At 45.0% G+C, this 14321-nt stretch overlaps 1 protein-coding gene across 1 annotated transcript in view; it reads right to left on the bottom strand.

The window, feature by feature from the left end:
• Nucleotides 1-14321, bottom strand: part of Nol10 (nucleolar protein 10) — a 73682-nt gene that overhangs the window by 45161 nt on the left and 14200 nt on the right. The window contains exons 10-13 of the mRNA XM_051205944.1: nt 11953-12031; nt 10464-10613; nt 8152-8218; nt 3034-3086 (exon numbers count right to left, since the gene is read on the bottom strand). Coding sequence (XP_051061901.1) covers nt 3034-3086; nt 8152-8218; nt 10464-10613; nt 11953-12031 — 349 coding nt within the window. The remainder of the gene's footprint in view (nt 1-3033; nt 3087-8151; nt 8219-10463; nt 10614-11952; nt 12032-14321) is intronic.

The following is a 14321-nucleotide window of genomic DNA, read 5'->3' as shown; positions in this document are numbered from 1 at the left end:
TCCCCAAATAAACATCCATCAGCCTATTGTTTCCCAGATTCTTATTTTCCACACAATACCCAGGTTTGTGCTATGGTCATAGACAAAAATCAAACCTCAGGCCTTAGAACCTTGAAAGTGGAGATACTATTTTAAAATATTTGTATAACATCTATAAGAGGGACACTGGTTAATATTTATGTATGACACAGACTGAGACAAGGTTCTGCTGTTGAGCACCCAGCTCTTCTATGTGCCAAGTCAGTTCTGCTCAAGTTCAAATGACATTTACCAGAGACAGAAGTGCTAGTGCAGGTTAGCCAGTAGTCTTTAAATGAGTTGCATACTTCATTACTATTAGTGACTGTGTGTATGTGTGCGTGTGTAAGTGCACAGACATAAAGAATAGAGGGCAATGCCAGGAACACATTTGCCGCTCTCCACCTTGCTTTTTTAGAGTCTCTCAGTGAACCTTGGGTTTCTAGTTGAACTGGCTAGCCAAGCCTTTGGAATCTGCCTGTCTCTGCAGCCCAGCACTAGGATTACAGGTGCACACCAGTGCACTTGGCATTTACACAGATGCTAAGAGTCCAGACTTTGGTCCTTGTAAGAATGCAAGCAAGTGCACAGCAAGTATGGCCCGCTGAGCCATCTCCCTAGCATCCCTACCCCTTCCTTCAAGCTTTTAACTCTGCCCTATTTGTAGGGCCTAGGTATTCCAGAAAATACCTTCCAATTTTTAAACTAAATAGTGTTAAAATATTTACTCAGTACATTTTGCTGATGTGATAAGCAATCAAAGATATAGGGAGTATAGAACACGTTTTTTTTTTTTTCTAATAAACTGTTTTGAAATAAAGTAACTGTCAAGATTAAAAGGTAGGTTAAGTGGAATTTCATATAATCTTTATAACAGCTTAAATTTATTTCATACAAAATTGAAAATACATACCTTTAATTAACTGAGTTATTTTTGTTTTCTAAATCAAATAGCTTTCAAAACAAGCAATACATCTTCTTCTGATATGATATACATCCAGTATGGGACATGCACCTAACTTGGGACTCAGGGGCTCCTAGTTGCAGAGCCCAGAGCCTGCAAAGCCAGCAACTGTGCTGTACACAGAGGCTTGGAAGTCAGGGGCATGCCCACTGTAGTACCAGCCTCAGGGCTGGGCTCTGAGGTGGGTGTCACAGAGTACTTAGATTGCCTCTGGAGTCTACAGTTGCCAACGGTGTTTACTCTGCAGGACTAACCCAACACTGAGCCACCCTGCAGAGGAGAACCAGTCTGAATAGCTGTCCTTGTCCTGTTTCTGGAACTACTGACACATAAGATGCTGAAGCAAGCGAGGAAACAACAGAACAGAACTCCCCTGAGAGAGGACAAAGGAAAGGACTGGGAAAGTGTGGTGGAGATGAGGGGAAACCCATTTGGTCTCAAAGGATTAGCATGGGTAAGTGTGCGGGGGGCTAATGTCAGAAACTGTTAGTTTGGAGAGTCCAAGTATTCAGAAAGATGGTGTCAGCTGGAAGGGCAAGAAGGAGCATGCTGACAGAACAGCATGCTGCTTTCTCTGCAGCACAGCGTGCAGGGAGTGGGGACGGCTGTGCTCATTTATAAGACGTTCTCACAAATCACACGTCAGACCTCCAAAACTTGGCAGCAGCCACGGCCTAACAAACACCTCTCTGGTTCTCTAGGCCTCAAACGAGCCTTTGAGCCCTAACTTAAGTTTGATATTAATCTTCTGGCAAATAGCAAGTTTTCAGCCCTGGGGCTTGTACTTTGCTCTGAAGGAGCAGTGAAAAGAGCAGGTGCCAAGTAAAGTCAAACGGTGCAAGAGTAGCAGGGCAGACAGGGGTCAGCAAGGAAAGCAGAGGACAAGCTGCAGCTTGGTGCTCAGCCTAGCAAGACCTCTGTGCAAACTGGTGCTACATGTGCCACCTGAACTGAGAACACGGCACAGCTGCCTGTCAATCTCAGCTCCTGAGCTGAAACTCAGGGGCCTTGTGATTTAGGACAGCGGCTTCTCATCGTTCCGCTACCATCAGCCCCTCTTGCTCTTGTGTTCAAAGTCCCCATTACTTGTAACAACTACACACACACACACACACACACACACACACACACACACACAGTCAGCTTGGTGCCTGACACATGGTTTATTCAACAACACAAACACAGGAAGATGGGTGAACCCATGGGAACAAGGAACTGGTGTCTGTGAGGCTGGGCAGGAGGAGTGGATGACAATGCAGGAAAAGCAACAGCTTCCTGTTTGAACAGCCTCACTTTATCATCACTCAGAACAAACACTACATACAGAATGCTGCGGCATCAATTCCCCAAGACACAGAACTCAGCAGCAGGTGGAGTGATCACAACTAAGCCACACACAGCTGAGCTACTCCAAGGGAGATTTCCATGACTAACGGCCCACAGCAGCTCGAGTCCAATGATCTCAGATCCTCCCATCTGCAAGGCCCATCACTCCCTTCTCCCGCAAACCCCGGAATGGCTAATGCCAGCTCTACACGAAGGCTGACTTCCTAAGAGAACATACTCCCTTTCTCTCCTTCTATAGACTAAAGGGTAAAACGTGGAAACTCCTGGTGCAGAAGAACAATTCTTTAAGGATGACGACATCACAATAGATTATGAACTATATGTCATCACTGATAATCCTTGCCATCTAAGATGGCCTCTCTCATGTAGGACTTATTTGTGAAAGAAACCAACCACAGTGAGGTAACTGGCACAGCACCAGACTCTTAGTTTTGATTTAGACCTCAGCTTAGTCAGTAGCTGAAAGTTCTAGATTCGGAAATACTTCACAGAAAAACAAACAACAAAGCATGTCTGAGACTACTAGTTTTCTCAAGCCTGTGGTAAGAAGGCACAAAACAATTTGCAAGGCAGAATGCTGAGACATTTACTAGGCTGCAGAGCACTCTGTGTCTACAGTGAGTCTGTGGACAGCCACACAGAGCCCAGAGGCTGTCAACATAACCAGTCACACATGGACTCTGCCTGCTACTGTTGGCTCTTACCGGAATGTAGTAGATGCCCATCTTGGGGGCCTCATTGGCAGTGAGAAGCATTCCTAAAAACAAACACAATGAAAAGTCAAAAACATGACAAGAAGTACCCTTTTCTACTTGTTTACATTTTGAAAGGTCTGAGTTGCCAGTACCTACAAGCTGCCTTTCTAGGCGCAGGACCTCAGCCATAGGATAGCTGACTCCCTACCTGTGAATTTCATGGGCTAAGGCCATGAGCAGGTTCCATAGAGACTCTCAGCTCTACATAAGACCTGGCACATTTCCAGCTTCATGCATAAGATGCACAGTAGGAGAATAATAATGGAGAGAAGAAGGTGCCCTTCTTGGAGTAAGGACTCAAGGAAGCAAAAGATCCTAGCATCAGCATTTTTTCATTGAACTACACAGCCGACTGGAGATCAAAATGACTAAGGGAATATTATATAGAGCGTGTCAAGGCGGGGAAAAATGGCTCAGTGGTTAAAAGCACTTTTTGCTCTTTCAGAAAGCCAAGTTCAGTTCCCAGCACACATGGTTCCAGAGGATCTGACGCCCTCTTCTGACTACTCTAGGAACTAAGCATACATGTGGTACACACATACATTCAGGCAAAACACATGTCAGAGTGCCACAATCATCTTTGGGAACTTTAAAAGAATGAACCACTAGAGAGGTCAACTTAGTCTCCATGGCATCCCTGTTGTAAGAAAGCAAATCCAGGCTGGAGGGCAGCTTTGTCATTCAACAAAGGATTCCCTAGAACTCTAGCAAACCAAGATCTATCACTTGTAGGCATTTAGCTACTTTGTGTCAAGTGCTAGCAAGTACCCCCAAGTTTTCTGCATCACCTCTAAGGTGGCAAGATGTACTACAGTCACACCTCTCATGACTACACATGAACACAGCCATCATCTTCTCGGTCCTCTACAAGGTAATGCATGATCCTTGACAAGCTCTAATATGGTCTCAGTGAGCATGGGACTCTTTAAAATAAACATCACCGGCCCATATAATGTGGAACGTGAAAACTCCACTCAAAACAGATAAAACAAATAGGTTTCTTACGTTATCAAATAAACCATTAAATAGTCTAAATACCACCAACAAAAAGAAAACCAAACCTGCCATCTGTGTATAGCTACAAATGCACCTTCCTCAGCCTGCTTTCTGTTTCTAATATGATGTCAAACTAAACAGCAACAGTGATCCCAAGAGCAGAACAAGGACCATAGGGTTAATGTAGCCACTTTCTCTAATGAGCAATAATGGTCCTTGTGAGGAGACTAGAATTAGGGACAGTGTTTCCACTCAATTCCTCAAAAATGTTGCTGTTTATGGTTCCCAAGAGAAACAAAACTGTTCAGAGGGAGAAAAGACATCAGCATCTGGAGTCAAAGACATTTTCCTCCGATGTGAGTGGTGGCAGAGATCTGACAAAACTGTGCATGTACACACATAAACACACACACACACACACACACACACACACACACACACACACACGGACACACACGGACACATACACTCGGTGTATATAAGAACTCATCTGGGAGTACTTCAGGGAAAGGGTTCACCACACTTAAGATACAAATCCAGAAACTGTTCTATAGCAGTGCTACTCAGGGTGAGCTCCCTGGGCCATCTGCAACCTGCTGCCAGGCTGGAGGAAAAAGTAGAGAAAATGAAAGGAACTTTAAAAAGCTGTAGGCAGCTTAACACAGCAGTGTCAAAAAAGAACAAAGCAAAACCAAAGGGCAGTGTTATCCCCAGTGTTATCATTTTGCTAGCAATTCATCTTCACTGTACTGTATAAAAGTACAAATGTGCACAGGGTCAAAGGTGAAAAGCACAGGAAGAAAGGAAGGCAGGCAAGTGGGCTGGCTAGCCAACTGGACAGCTATGTTAGTGAAACACACAGCTTCATGCACACTGTGAACGGGTCAGGGCAGACACTCTGGGAAGAGGGGCAGCAGAGACACAGCTGCCTGATCAGCTTTCTCACTGACAGAGGGAACGTAAGCTCAATGAGTGAGGCTCCATGAGCAAATGCCCCAGTGTCTATGTGCCACACCATGCTCTGCTGGAGGGTGCTGGGGAGACAGATGGCGACTTGGAGGTGAGAAAGCTGAGGGTTATAATGGGCAGAACTAAGCCTAAGGCGGATCTTTCTCGAGTCCAAGGATCACCTTCTTCTCTTTCTACCAATGGCTCTAAACCTCTCTAATCCTGCCTTTACAGGCCAGGGTGGGACTCAGACACAAGCCATCAAGGCATGCACACCAGGTCCCACAGCTGGGCTGCCTGATGGTGCCCTGACCTGTGCAGAATGGCTGTTCAACACATGGAAGCTGTGCAAGGGGCTGCCTGAGTAGCCAGATAAGGACCAGGAAATGAACCACGAAGGCAAAATCATTTCTCAATACTCAGAGCTGCCTTGCAAATAGAAAAACATTACTATAAAGTGTCATGCTTAGGCTTTAATTACTCCAAAAATGAATATGTGGACATATGAAAAGGGGCTTTTAGCTTTTCTAAACTATGATTAAGAACCTGGTGATGAAGACCACAGTGACCACAGCACAGAGTAGAGGGAAGAACAAGTTTGGTAAAGCAAGGGCAGAACACAGCCTCCGAGCACAGCAAGGAGCCCAAGGCAGCAGGCTGAGGCCAGCACCTGACTGCACCATGGTCTGGTGAAACAATTACTGGCCTGCCTGGTACACACCTAACCGTTTTGCCTCTTGTAAGTCATCTGACAGAAAAAGCCGTCTCTCATCCAAACCACACATGGTAAAGGAGATTCCCCAAACTTATCCTCTCCACATGGGTGACCTGCTGGAAGGAAATCTGACAGGCAGAGCCTGCAGTCTGGTGTGAGGCTTGTCTGTGGTTCTTCTTTCTTGGTTTCTCTAAAGACAGGGTTCCTCTGTAGCCATGCTATCCTGGAACTAGGTCTGTACACCAGGGTAACCTCAAACTCAGGTATTCATCTGCCTCTGCTTCCCAGGTGCTGAGATTAAAGGTATATGCCACCGTACCCGTCTTGTCCTAAGCACACTCCATCGAGCCAATGGCCTTCACTAAGTTCTGTCAACTTGGGGACCTCACTGCTAAGGCCAATCAATCAATCAATCAATCAATCAATCAATTAATTATTCACAATCAATCAATCAATCCTTCACTGCTACTCTAAGTACAGGACAGGATAATAAGCAAGCTAAATGACACCCAGAGGAGCAACCACATATATCCAAGGGACAGAAATTCTACCACAAGTTTGGCCTGACCTTACAAATGAAGAGGGGTTTAAAGTGGTTGTGGTGGGTGGTATACTCTGGAGCAAAGGTCCTTTATCACTCTCTGCCACCCTTTCAGACTGTCCCATCCCCGCCAGCCTCTCTCCTCCCCACTCCCCCTCACTGACCTGCCTCTGTAGCCCAGAATCCACATTAGGTCATTCCATTACCTCACCTAGGACCTCAGCGCCTTCCTCTCACCTCTGCATAAGTCACTTCACATCCATCCGCATCCACCATTCTTACAGATGACATGCGAATCACCCACCTCCCTTCCCTAACAGCATATAACTGGAGTCACTTTCAGAAGACTCTAGCCAAGGCCAGGCCATATACCAGCCAGGCAAGTAACCCTGGTAGACTACACAACTGCTATGACCTCTCATGGAGCCCACTGTGACACTGCCTGCCTACAGCCCCAGTACCCAGAAGGAAAAGCCCGAGTCTGAAAGCAGGCTGGGCCACAAGTTGTACTTCAGGGGAGCTGCTGAAACACATAGGGAGACTCACACGCTACACACAAAAAAAAAATAAACTCAAAAGCTAGACAGAGAAAAACAAATTGTGGGTCACTGACTACATAGGCTATAGTAAGTAAGTGACAACCTTCCATTTCTGCACACAGACTGAAAATGGCAGCGAGTCTGCTCTTCCTTCCAGGCCCAAGCTGCAAGCACAGATTGCCTCAGATTCTACCCATGGTCACAACGCCAGTGCTTCTCTACTGTGTCCAACCCTGTCAAGTCCTCCGTTGACTTTCTCTCCATCGCTCTTAACAGAATGGTTCCTACCATGTACAGTGTCACGCATCCCGTGGTGACCACACCCACTGCTTCAATGATCCATTTGCAAACTTGTCTAAGAGCATTCTCTCAGCACACCTGCTTACCCAGAGACCACCTATGCTATAGTGCATCAGGTGCTGACCAGTGGTCAGTGCAGGGCCTGCCACATCAGTTATGCTATGGTGTACCAGGTAGATTTGGATGTTGGCCTGTGGCAAACAGACACTAGGCCTCTCCTGTCACTGCTTAATACGTAGATGTCAAATGAGCTTGCTACCTCAACTCAGAACACGACTTCCCAGGCACTGCAGTTCAAGCCAGCCCAGCTTCATCTGTGTGGGCCTTCTGGTGACAGATGGAGCTCAAGCACTCAGGTCACTTTAGCCCTGCCATAGCCCTCCTAGTTAGTCTTCTGATGCTGTGTTCTCTCTCGGTGAATCACCTCACCCACAAAGCCATTCTCATCTCCTTCAATAAATGTCCCTGACAGCCTCCTGTGCCTGCCCTCTGAGGCTCTGGCTTGGTACTATTGCCACGAGCACCATGAGACATTCCTGTCAGCAGAACTCTGTGTGCCTGTCCTCAGAGGACATGGCCTGAGATGGGGAGGGTTCTCACCCTCTCAGACCGCATTGGGATCTGCTCTGAATGTGTTCCTGGATTCTGAAACCCATCATATAATTTTCTGAGCAGTACGTGATGCAAAATATCCCAAAACCTTTATAACCATCAGTATTACCGGGTGACTGCAGCCTCCTCCAAATCCCTAACCTCAATTTCCCCATGCTATTACTAATCACATAAAAGAATACACCAAAACAGCTCTTCACCTGCCGCCTACCCGCATTTTGTTACCAGTTTCTACTCATAGCTAGGCGGGCCGAGCACTGAGTCATGAAGAGTGCCCCTTTCTGAATCATCCTCACCACTTCCTGCTCTTCCCTCTTCCAAGTGCATGAAAACTCAGGAACTGTCCTGACCAGGCCAAATGTGAGTTTAGGAAGCAAATACAGCTTAAAACTCCAACACAAGAACTGAGTACCTACCTGAGTTGGGATACAGGCAAACGTCATTCAGGTCATGTTCTGGCTCCAATGAAGTAAATATTTTCCCCTAAAACAGCAAGCACACACGAATCACTGGGATCATCAAAGACAGCTTTTTAGCAATGGTAACATAAGGAAAATAAAATAGAGACACAACCCACCTAGTGCTACACAAAAGAAATAACCCAACTGAAAGAACTCATACTGAAAAATCCTATTTGTCTTATTGGCATATCAGATATTCTCATTTTAGAAATGAAGAAACTGTGGCACAGTCAAGCTCTTCAAAACAAAACAGAAGACTAAATGTCTGAGAGAAGCAGGTGCACAGCAGATGACAAGAGTTAGAGGTGAACTGTGTAGCAGTAAAGAACAGGGAATCCTGTGAATACAAAGTACCAGTCACCACCACACTTCCAAGGCTAAAACATCCTACCCTACTACTATTCAAACTTAAGAGAAGGGGCCGCACAGTGGTGGCACATGCCTTTAATCCAAGCACTCTGGAGGCAGAGGCAGGTGGATCTTTGTGGGTTCGAGGCCAGCATGGTCTACAGAGCTGATTCCAGAAGAGCTAGGACTACACAGAGAAACCCTGTCTGGAAAAAAGCCCCCCCCCCAAAAAAACGTGGGGTGGTGGTGGAGAAAAATACCCAGAAGGGGGTAGGCGTGGAGAAGACAAGGAGAAAGATAAACAAGGAAAGCAGGTCACACAGAGCCAGGTAATCTGTTAGTCAAGAGGAAGCATTTAGTCTTAAGAAACAAAAAGTGCCAAAATAAAAATTGATTGCTGTAATTAAGGCATGATGTCTTCAAGTGGGGATGCTGACAAGTTGTGCCAGCTCCTGCAGCCATAAGTCATGTCCAGAAGACTGACAGCAGGATGTGGTACTGCCAGGGCAGAGGTGGGCGGAGCTGAAGCCCAGGCAGGATGGTTATTTCATGGTTCATGAAACACAGTAGCCAAGTTCTTGCTCATCAGGGCAGTAAAACTCGCCCAGCTATCTCCCACTCAAGTGGGAAGGGGAGGGCAAGGAAAAGAAAGAGATCAAAACCTTGATGTCATGGAGTACACAGAACAACAGAGACAACAGCGATAAAAGGCTGTCACAGAACCCTGGAGCACAGGGGTCTGCAAGGACATATCCAGACTGAATTGTCACTAGCTTAAGCAGGATGGAAGCCCGGTCAAGGGAACACGTTCTTTACAGTCTCTTGGAAGTTTTCAGAAATAAGAATCAGCTGTAGCACATAGCTATAATCCCAGCATTCAGAAAGCAGACGTAGGATGGCGAGTTTGAGGCTGGCCCGAGTTCCATAATGAGTTCCAGGCATAGTGAGACTACCTCTAAATAAAATGTATACACAATTAAAAACAATCAGCACTCTATCCAGTTAAATCATTTTTCCATTAGTCAGGATTGCAAGAAAAACTATCGTCTAAGATATCCCAGTTCCCCCAAGAACCCTCAAACCCCTCAAACTCAAATTCTACACAGCAGAAAACATAATCAATACCCCTGAAAACACCAGGGTAATATTTCTAAGAATTCAGAAATGCTGTAAGCTGGTCCACTTCTCTCAAGTCACTGGAATGGCTACATCTCAAGAGCTGTGAACACCATGATGGAGCCAGAGAATACAGAAAGCAAGGTCATCACTTCTGGACACAAAAATGCAAAACTTAAAAATACAATCTTCAGACTTATTTTCATGTGTATGAGTGTTAACCTGAATGTATGACTATGCAACAGTGCTTGGGGGTTCCAGAAGAGAGGGCGTCTGACTCTCTGGGACTGAAGTTACAGAAAGCTATGAGCTGTCATGTGGATGTGAGGAATTGAACCTGGGCCCTCTGGAAGAGCAGCTGGTACTCATAACCACTGACCCATCTCTCTAGCTCCAAAAATGCAAAATTTAAAAAACCTAAAGTACTGGCTAGAAAAGCCGGAGTGACCGGTAGCTGGACTGTGACTGAGCCGCTGGTATCCCTCTGCCCCAAACACACAAAGCAGGTGCCCATAGGACCCAGCACCTGCCCTAGGCAGTGAGTGCAAGAGGGCAGCTCCTGCCCAGTGCCATCTCAGGATTGTTTTTAAAGGAACACTTTTGGGCCTATAGAATTAGTGTATATATTGAAAACAGGCTCCGGTCAGCTTTGCTGGAACACAGATGTGCCCTGCCCTAAAGTGGAACCTGCTGGTTCTCAGATTCAGCACCCTTTCTAAAGGCCTCCAAAACACAACGGGAAAAAAAGAGGCACTGGGACGAGTCGAGGAAAACGGGAAGCACCATCAACAGGAAGTACGTACCGAGTTCCTGTTCCACATTTTGACAATTCTGGAGTCTGAAGACAAGACCAAATCTAATGAGTTCTGGAAATGAACTGACTTAATGGGCAGCCCGTACTGGTGATCCTTAACTAGCAATGGCTTGTCCGAGCGGAGATCGTACAGCAACACCTAAAAGAGAAAAGAGTTAATTCTAGTCAAACAAGCAATTTTCAAAACAACACATTTAAGAGTAGGAATACTGGGAGCTGACTCAGATAGGAGAGTGCTAACCCAACAGGTACAGAGCTCCCAGTTCACTCCCCAGCATGGTAAAAAGCAAGCATGGTGGCACATGCCAGTAACCTCAGCACCAAGGACATGGAGGCAAGAGAATCGGGAATTCAAGGTCATTCTTGGCTACATATGGAGTTTGAAGCCAACCTGGGCTACAGAAAAAGGGCTCAAAAATAAAAAAATAAATAAATAAATAAACAAATAAATCCTAAAATTTAATGAGTACCACACATTTCATTACCTTCTATGAACTCAACAAACACATTTACTCAGAGCTTAACAGTCAGCCCCCCCAGAGTACAGTTTTAGTACTTTAACCCCAGCAGTAGTTTTTAGGTACCCTGATTTGATAATTACTGATCTACACTAAGAAAGGAACAGAAGTGTTTCACTTGCTAATTAGCAAATCTGCATGATGGCAGAGGACACAGCAGGTGCTGCTGAATGAGTAGCCTGACAGAGAATGCAGCCAGTGCATTCCTCAGTAGGAGAGGGCCTGGCAGGTCCACATAGAAGACAGTGGCAAGGCTACAATTTGGGGAGACTCTCTTCTGACTTCCATCATTAGAGCCAGGGAAGCCCAGAAAGCTGGGTTTTACCATCTCAGGTAACAGGTCCCCTCTGGCCCTGGATCACAGGCAGTAAATCTCTTACAGGATATCTCTAATCTCTTTGTGGTCAGACAACTTACAAGGGAGCGTGTGGAAGGAAGGAAAGGCTTGGGACAGACTGGAAAGATGAAGGCAAGTTCTGTGGACACTGTAGGAACTATGTGGGGGAAAAGGCACCTTGAGTTGGCGTGGTGGTGCATGTCTTTAATATCAGCACTAGGGAGGCAGAGCCAGGTAGATCTCTGTGAGTTCAAGGCTAGCCTCGTCAGACAGCCAGGGTTGTTACAGAGAAACATCTTGGGAAAAAAATCTCTCTCTCTCTCTCTCTCTCTCTCTCTCTCTCTCTCTCTCTCTCTCTCTCTCTCTCTCTCTCATACACACGCGCACACACACACACACACACACACACACACACACACAAGTCTGAGGTCTACCCCACTTCAATTCCAGTTCCAAAGGATTTAGACCAATCTCCCCAAGTACTAGAAGGGTCTAGCTTTCTGGAACATTCTCTCCACTCTGGTTAAAAGAAAACAGCCTCACTCTCTATTATAGTATGTGTCTCCCAATACATATCCAAAACACTGGCTTACATGCGAAGTTTCTACCTCAAAGATATTTACCTGTCCTGTGGATGTTCCAACTGCCATGGTCAAGGCGCCATTGAACTTCAATGCAGAGATGGTGGGCAAGCTGTTTATACTGAAAGGCAAATGTTTGTTCTCTGTGACTATGTGATCAAACCTTTTATTAAACAACAGGCTCATCATTTACCTTCCCTTCAAATCTGACAAGGAAAATCACATCTCCAACTATGTGTTTATAGTCTAACTGTATCAAAACTTCTATAATAAAATAAAAAGACACTTCATATGCAAATGTAATCCCCTAACCCACCTTTTTATCTTCCGTCTGTTCAGATAATGGAAGACTGTTTTTAGAAACATCTTTGTGTGTGTGAAAGTGCATGCTCAAGTATACATGCTCATGTACATGAGCCAGAGATCAACATCAGTTATCTTGCTCAACTTTTAAATAGGGTATCTGGTAATTCTGGAGCTTTCTAGTCAGGAACATCCACGGATCTTCCCATTTGTGCTTCTCCAGCTCTGGGATTACATGTGTGTGGCTGTTGTCACAGGCTTACATGAATACTGGGATCTGAACTAAGTGATGCCTTGTACAGCTAGCAAGCACTTCAAATAAGCCATCTTCCCCAGTCCCCAAACATCCCCATCTTTACTTGGGGAAACAACTTATCTTGGCACATGGGTATGCTTACTTCTGATGCAAAACCAACTTCATTGAGGCAAAGTGAGATGGATGAACGTTCACTGCTCTTGCAGAGAACCCAAGTTCAAGTCCCAGCACCCACCCACGTCAGGTGGCTCACAACCTATAACTTTAGCTCTAGGGGATCTGACACCTTTGACCTCTGCAGGCACCTGCACTCGTAGGCACATACACATATACCCATAATTTAAAACTTTTTAAAATATGAAATAGGTCAATTTTATCCATCTAAAATAAGAGAAGTAACCAACAGCTGGCCGTGGTGATACACTCCTGTAACCATAGCACTCAGGAGGCTGAAGTAGAGCTTTACAGTGAGATCACATCTCACAAAAAGAAGTGGCCAGCAGCTCTGCTTTCAGTGATCATGGACCTCATGTGGCTGGCCACGACTCCAGGTCAGGCCGATGCCCAGAGCATCATCAAGCCTCTTCTGCCTGGAGGTGCGCTGAGCAGTGGCTGGAAAGGAAGTCTCTGGTCCACAAAGATTCTGTCATCTACTCTTCAAAATGAACTTTTAGAATAATTTTTCATACAGAAGTATTTCCTTACTTCAAGGTTTACTTTATAATGCCATTTTATCACTTTCTCAGGTAAATGAATCCTTCAGTAATTGTACAGTTTATGTAATGAGAACTTTGGTCTACCACCGCCTCCTTCTGGGGGTATTGCTAATAAATAGCAAATTCAATGACTTATGCACATTTATTTGCTAGTCACTTTATGTAACTGTTGTATTAGTTCTTCCTGGTATTCAGGTGAGTCTACAGACTTCCTTAGGCAGAAACATCAATCACCCATGAAAAAGACCAACAGCCTCCCCTGTCCAGTGTTTATATCTTCTTCACCTTCTACAGTTTATTAAGTAACAGAAGTGACAGGCAAGCTACAAGGGTTGTAGGAGAAACATAAAGCTAAATATAAAAAATATAACATAGGGGCTAGAGAGACGGGTCAGTGGTTAAGAACACTGGCTGCTCTTCTAGAGGACCAAGTTTCTATTTCCCAGAACCCAGATAGTGGCTCATAACCATCCATAACTCCAAAGGATCCAACACTCTCTTCTGGCCTTCAAGTACAGATACACACACACACACACACACACACACACACACACACAAAGAGAGAGAGAGAGAGAGAGAGAGAGAGAGAGAGATCTTTATAGAAATGATAAAATACAGTAAGATCCTTTGAAACTTAGCAGAAAAAAAAAACCTATTTTTAATATTTTGGCATACCTGTTTGTTTTTCCCATGACTATCCACACACAAGGTCATTGTCCTTTTTGTAAACAGGTGACAAAAATGTAATGAAATTCTACGCCAACTGTGATTTTCCTTTACCAATGAAAGGTGCATCTGAAAATGTGTATTTATAGGCCCTTTCCTACATGAACACACTTCTGAAACAAAGGCTGAACACTGTGCTTGCCACACCTCAACAGCTGAAAATGCCTTACCTCTAAAGGACAAAAGAATTCAGTACAGAATGTGAGTCAATTTTTTTTTTTATTAAGTTTTTTCCAAAACAAGGCTTCTCCGTGTAACAACTCTGACTGTTCTGGGAGTCAATTTTATTTTTAAAAATTACTTGCATATTTTAGCCAGATGTGATGGCCCATGCCTTTAATCCCAGTACTGGGGAGGCAGTGAATTTCCCAATTCAAGGCTTATAGAGTGAGTTCCAGGACAGCCAGACA

Source organism: Phodopus roborovskii, unplaced genomic scaffold, assembly GCF_943737965.1.
Source record: "Phodopus roborovskii unplaced genomic scaffold, PHOROB, whole genome shotgun sequence".
In the NCBI taxonomy this organism is placed as follows: Eukaryota; Metazoa; Chordata; class Mammalia; order Rodentia; family Cricetidae; genus Phodopus; species Phodopus roborovskii.
Note: the sequence above shows the minus strand (reverse complement) of the source record. Positions and strands in the feature narration are given on the sequence as shown.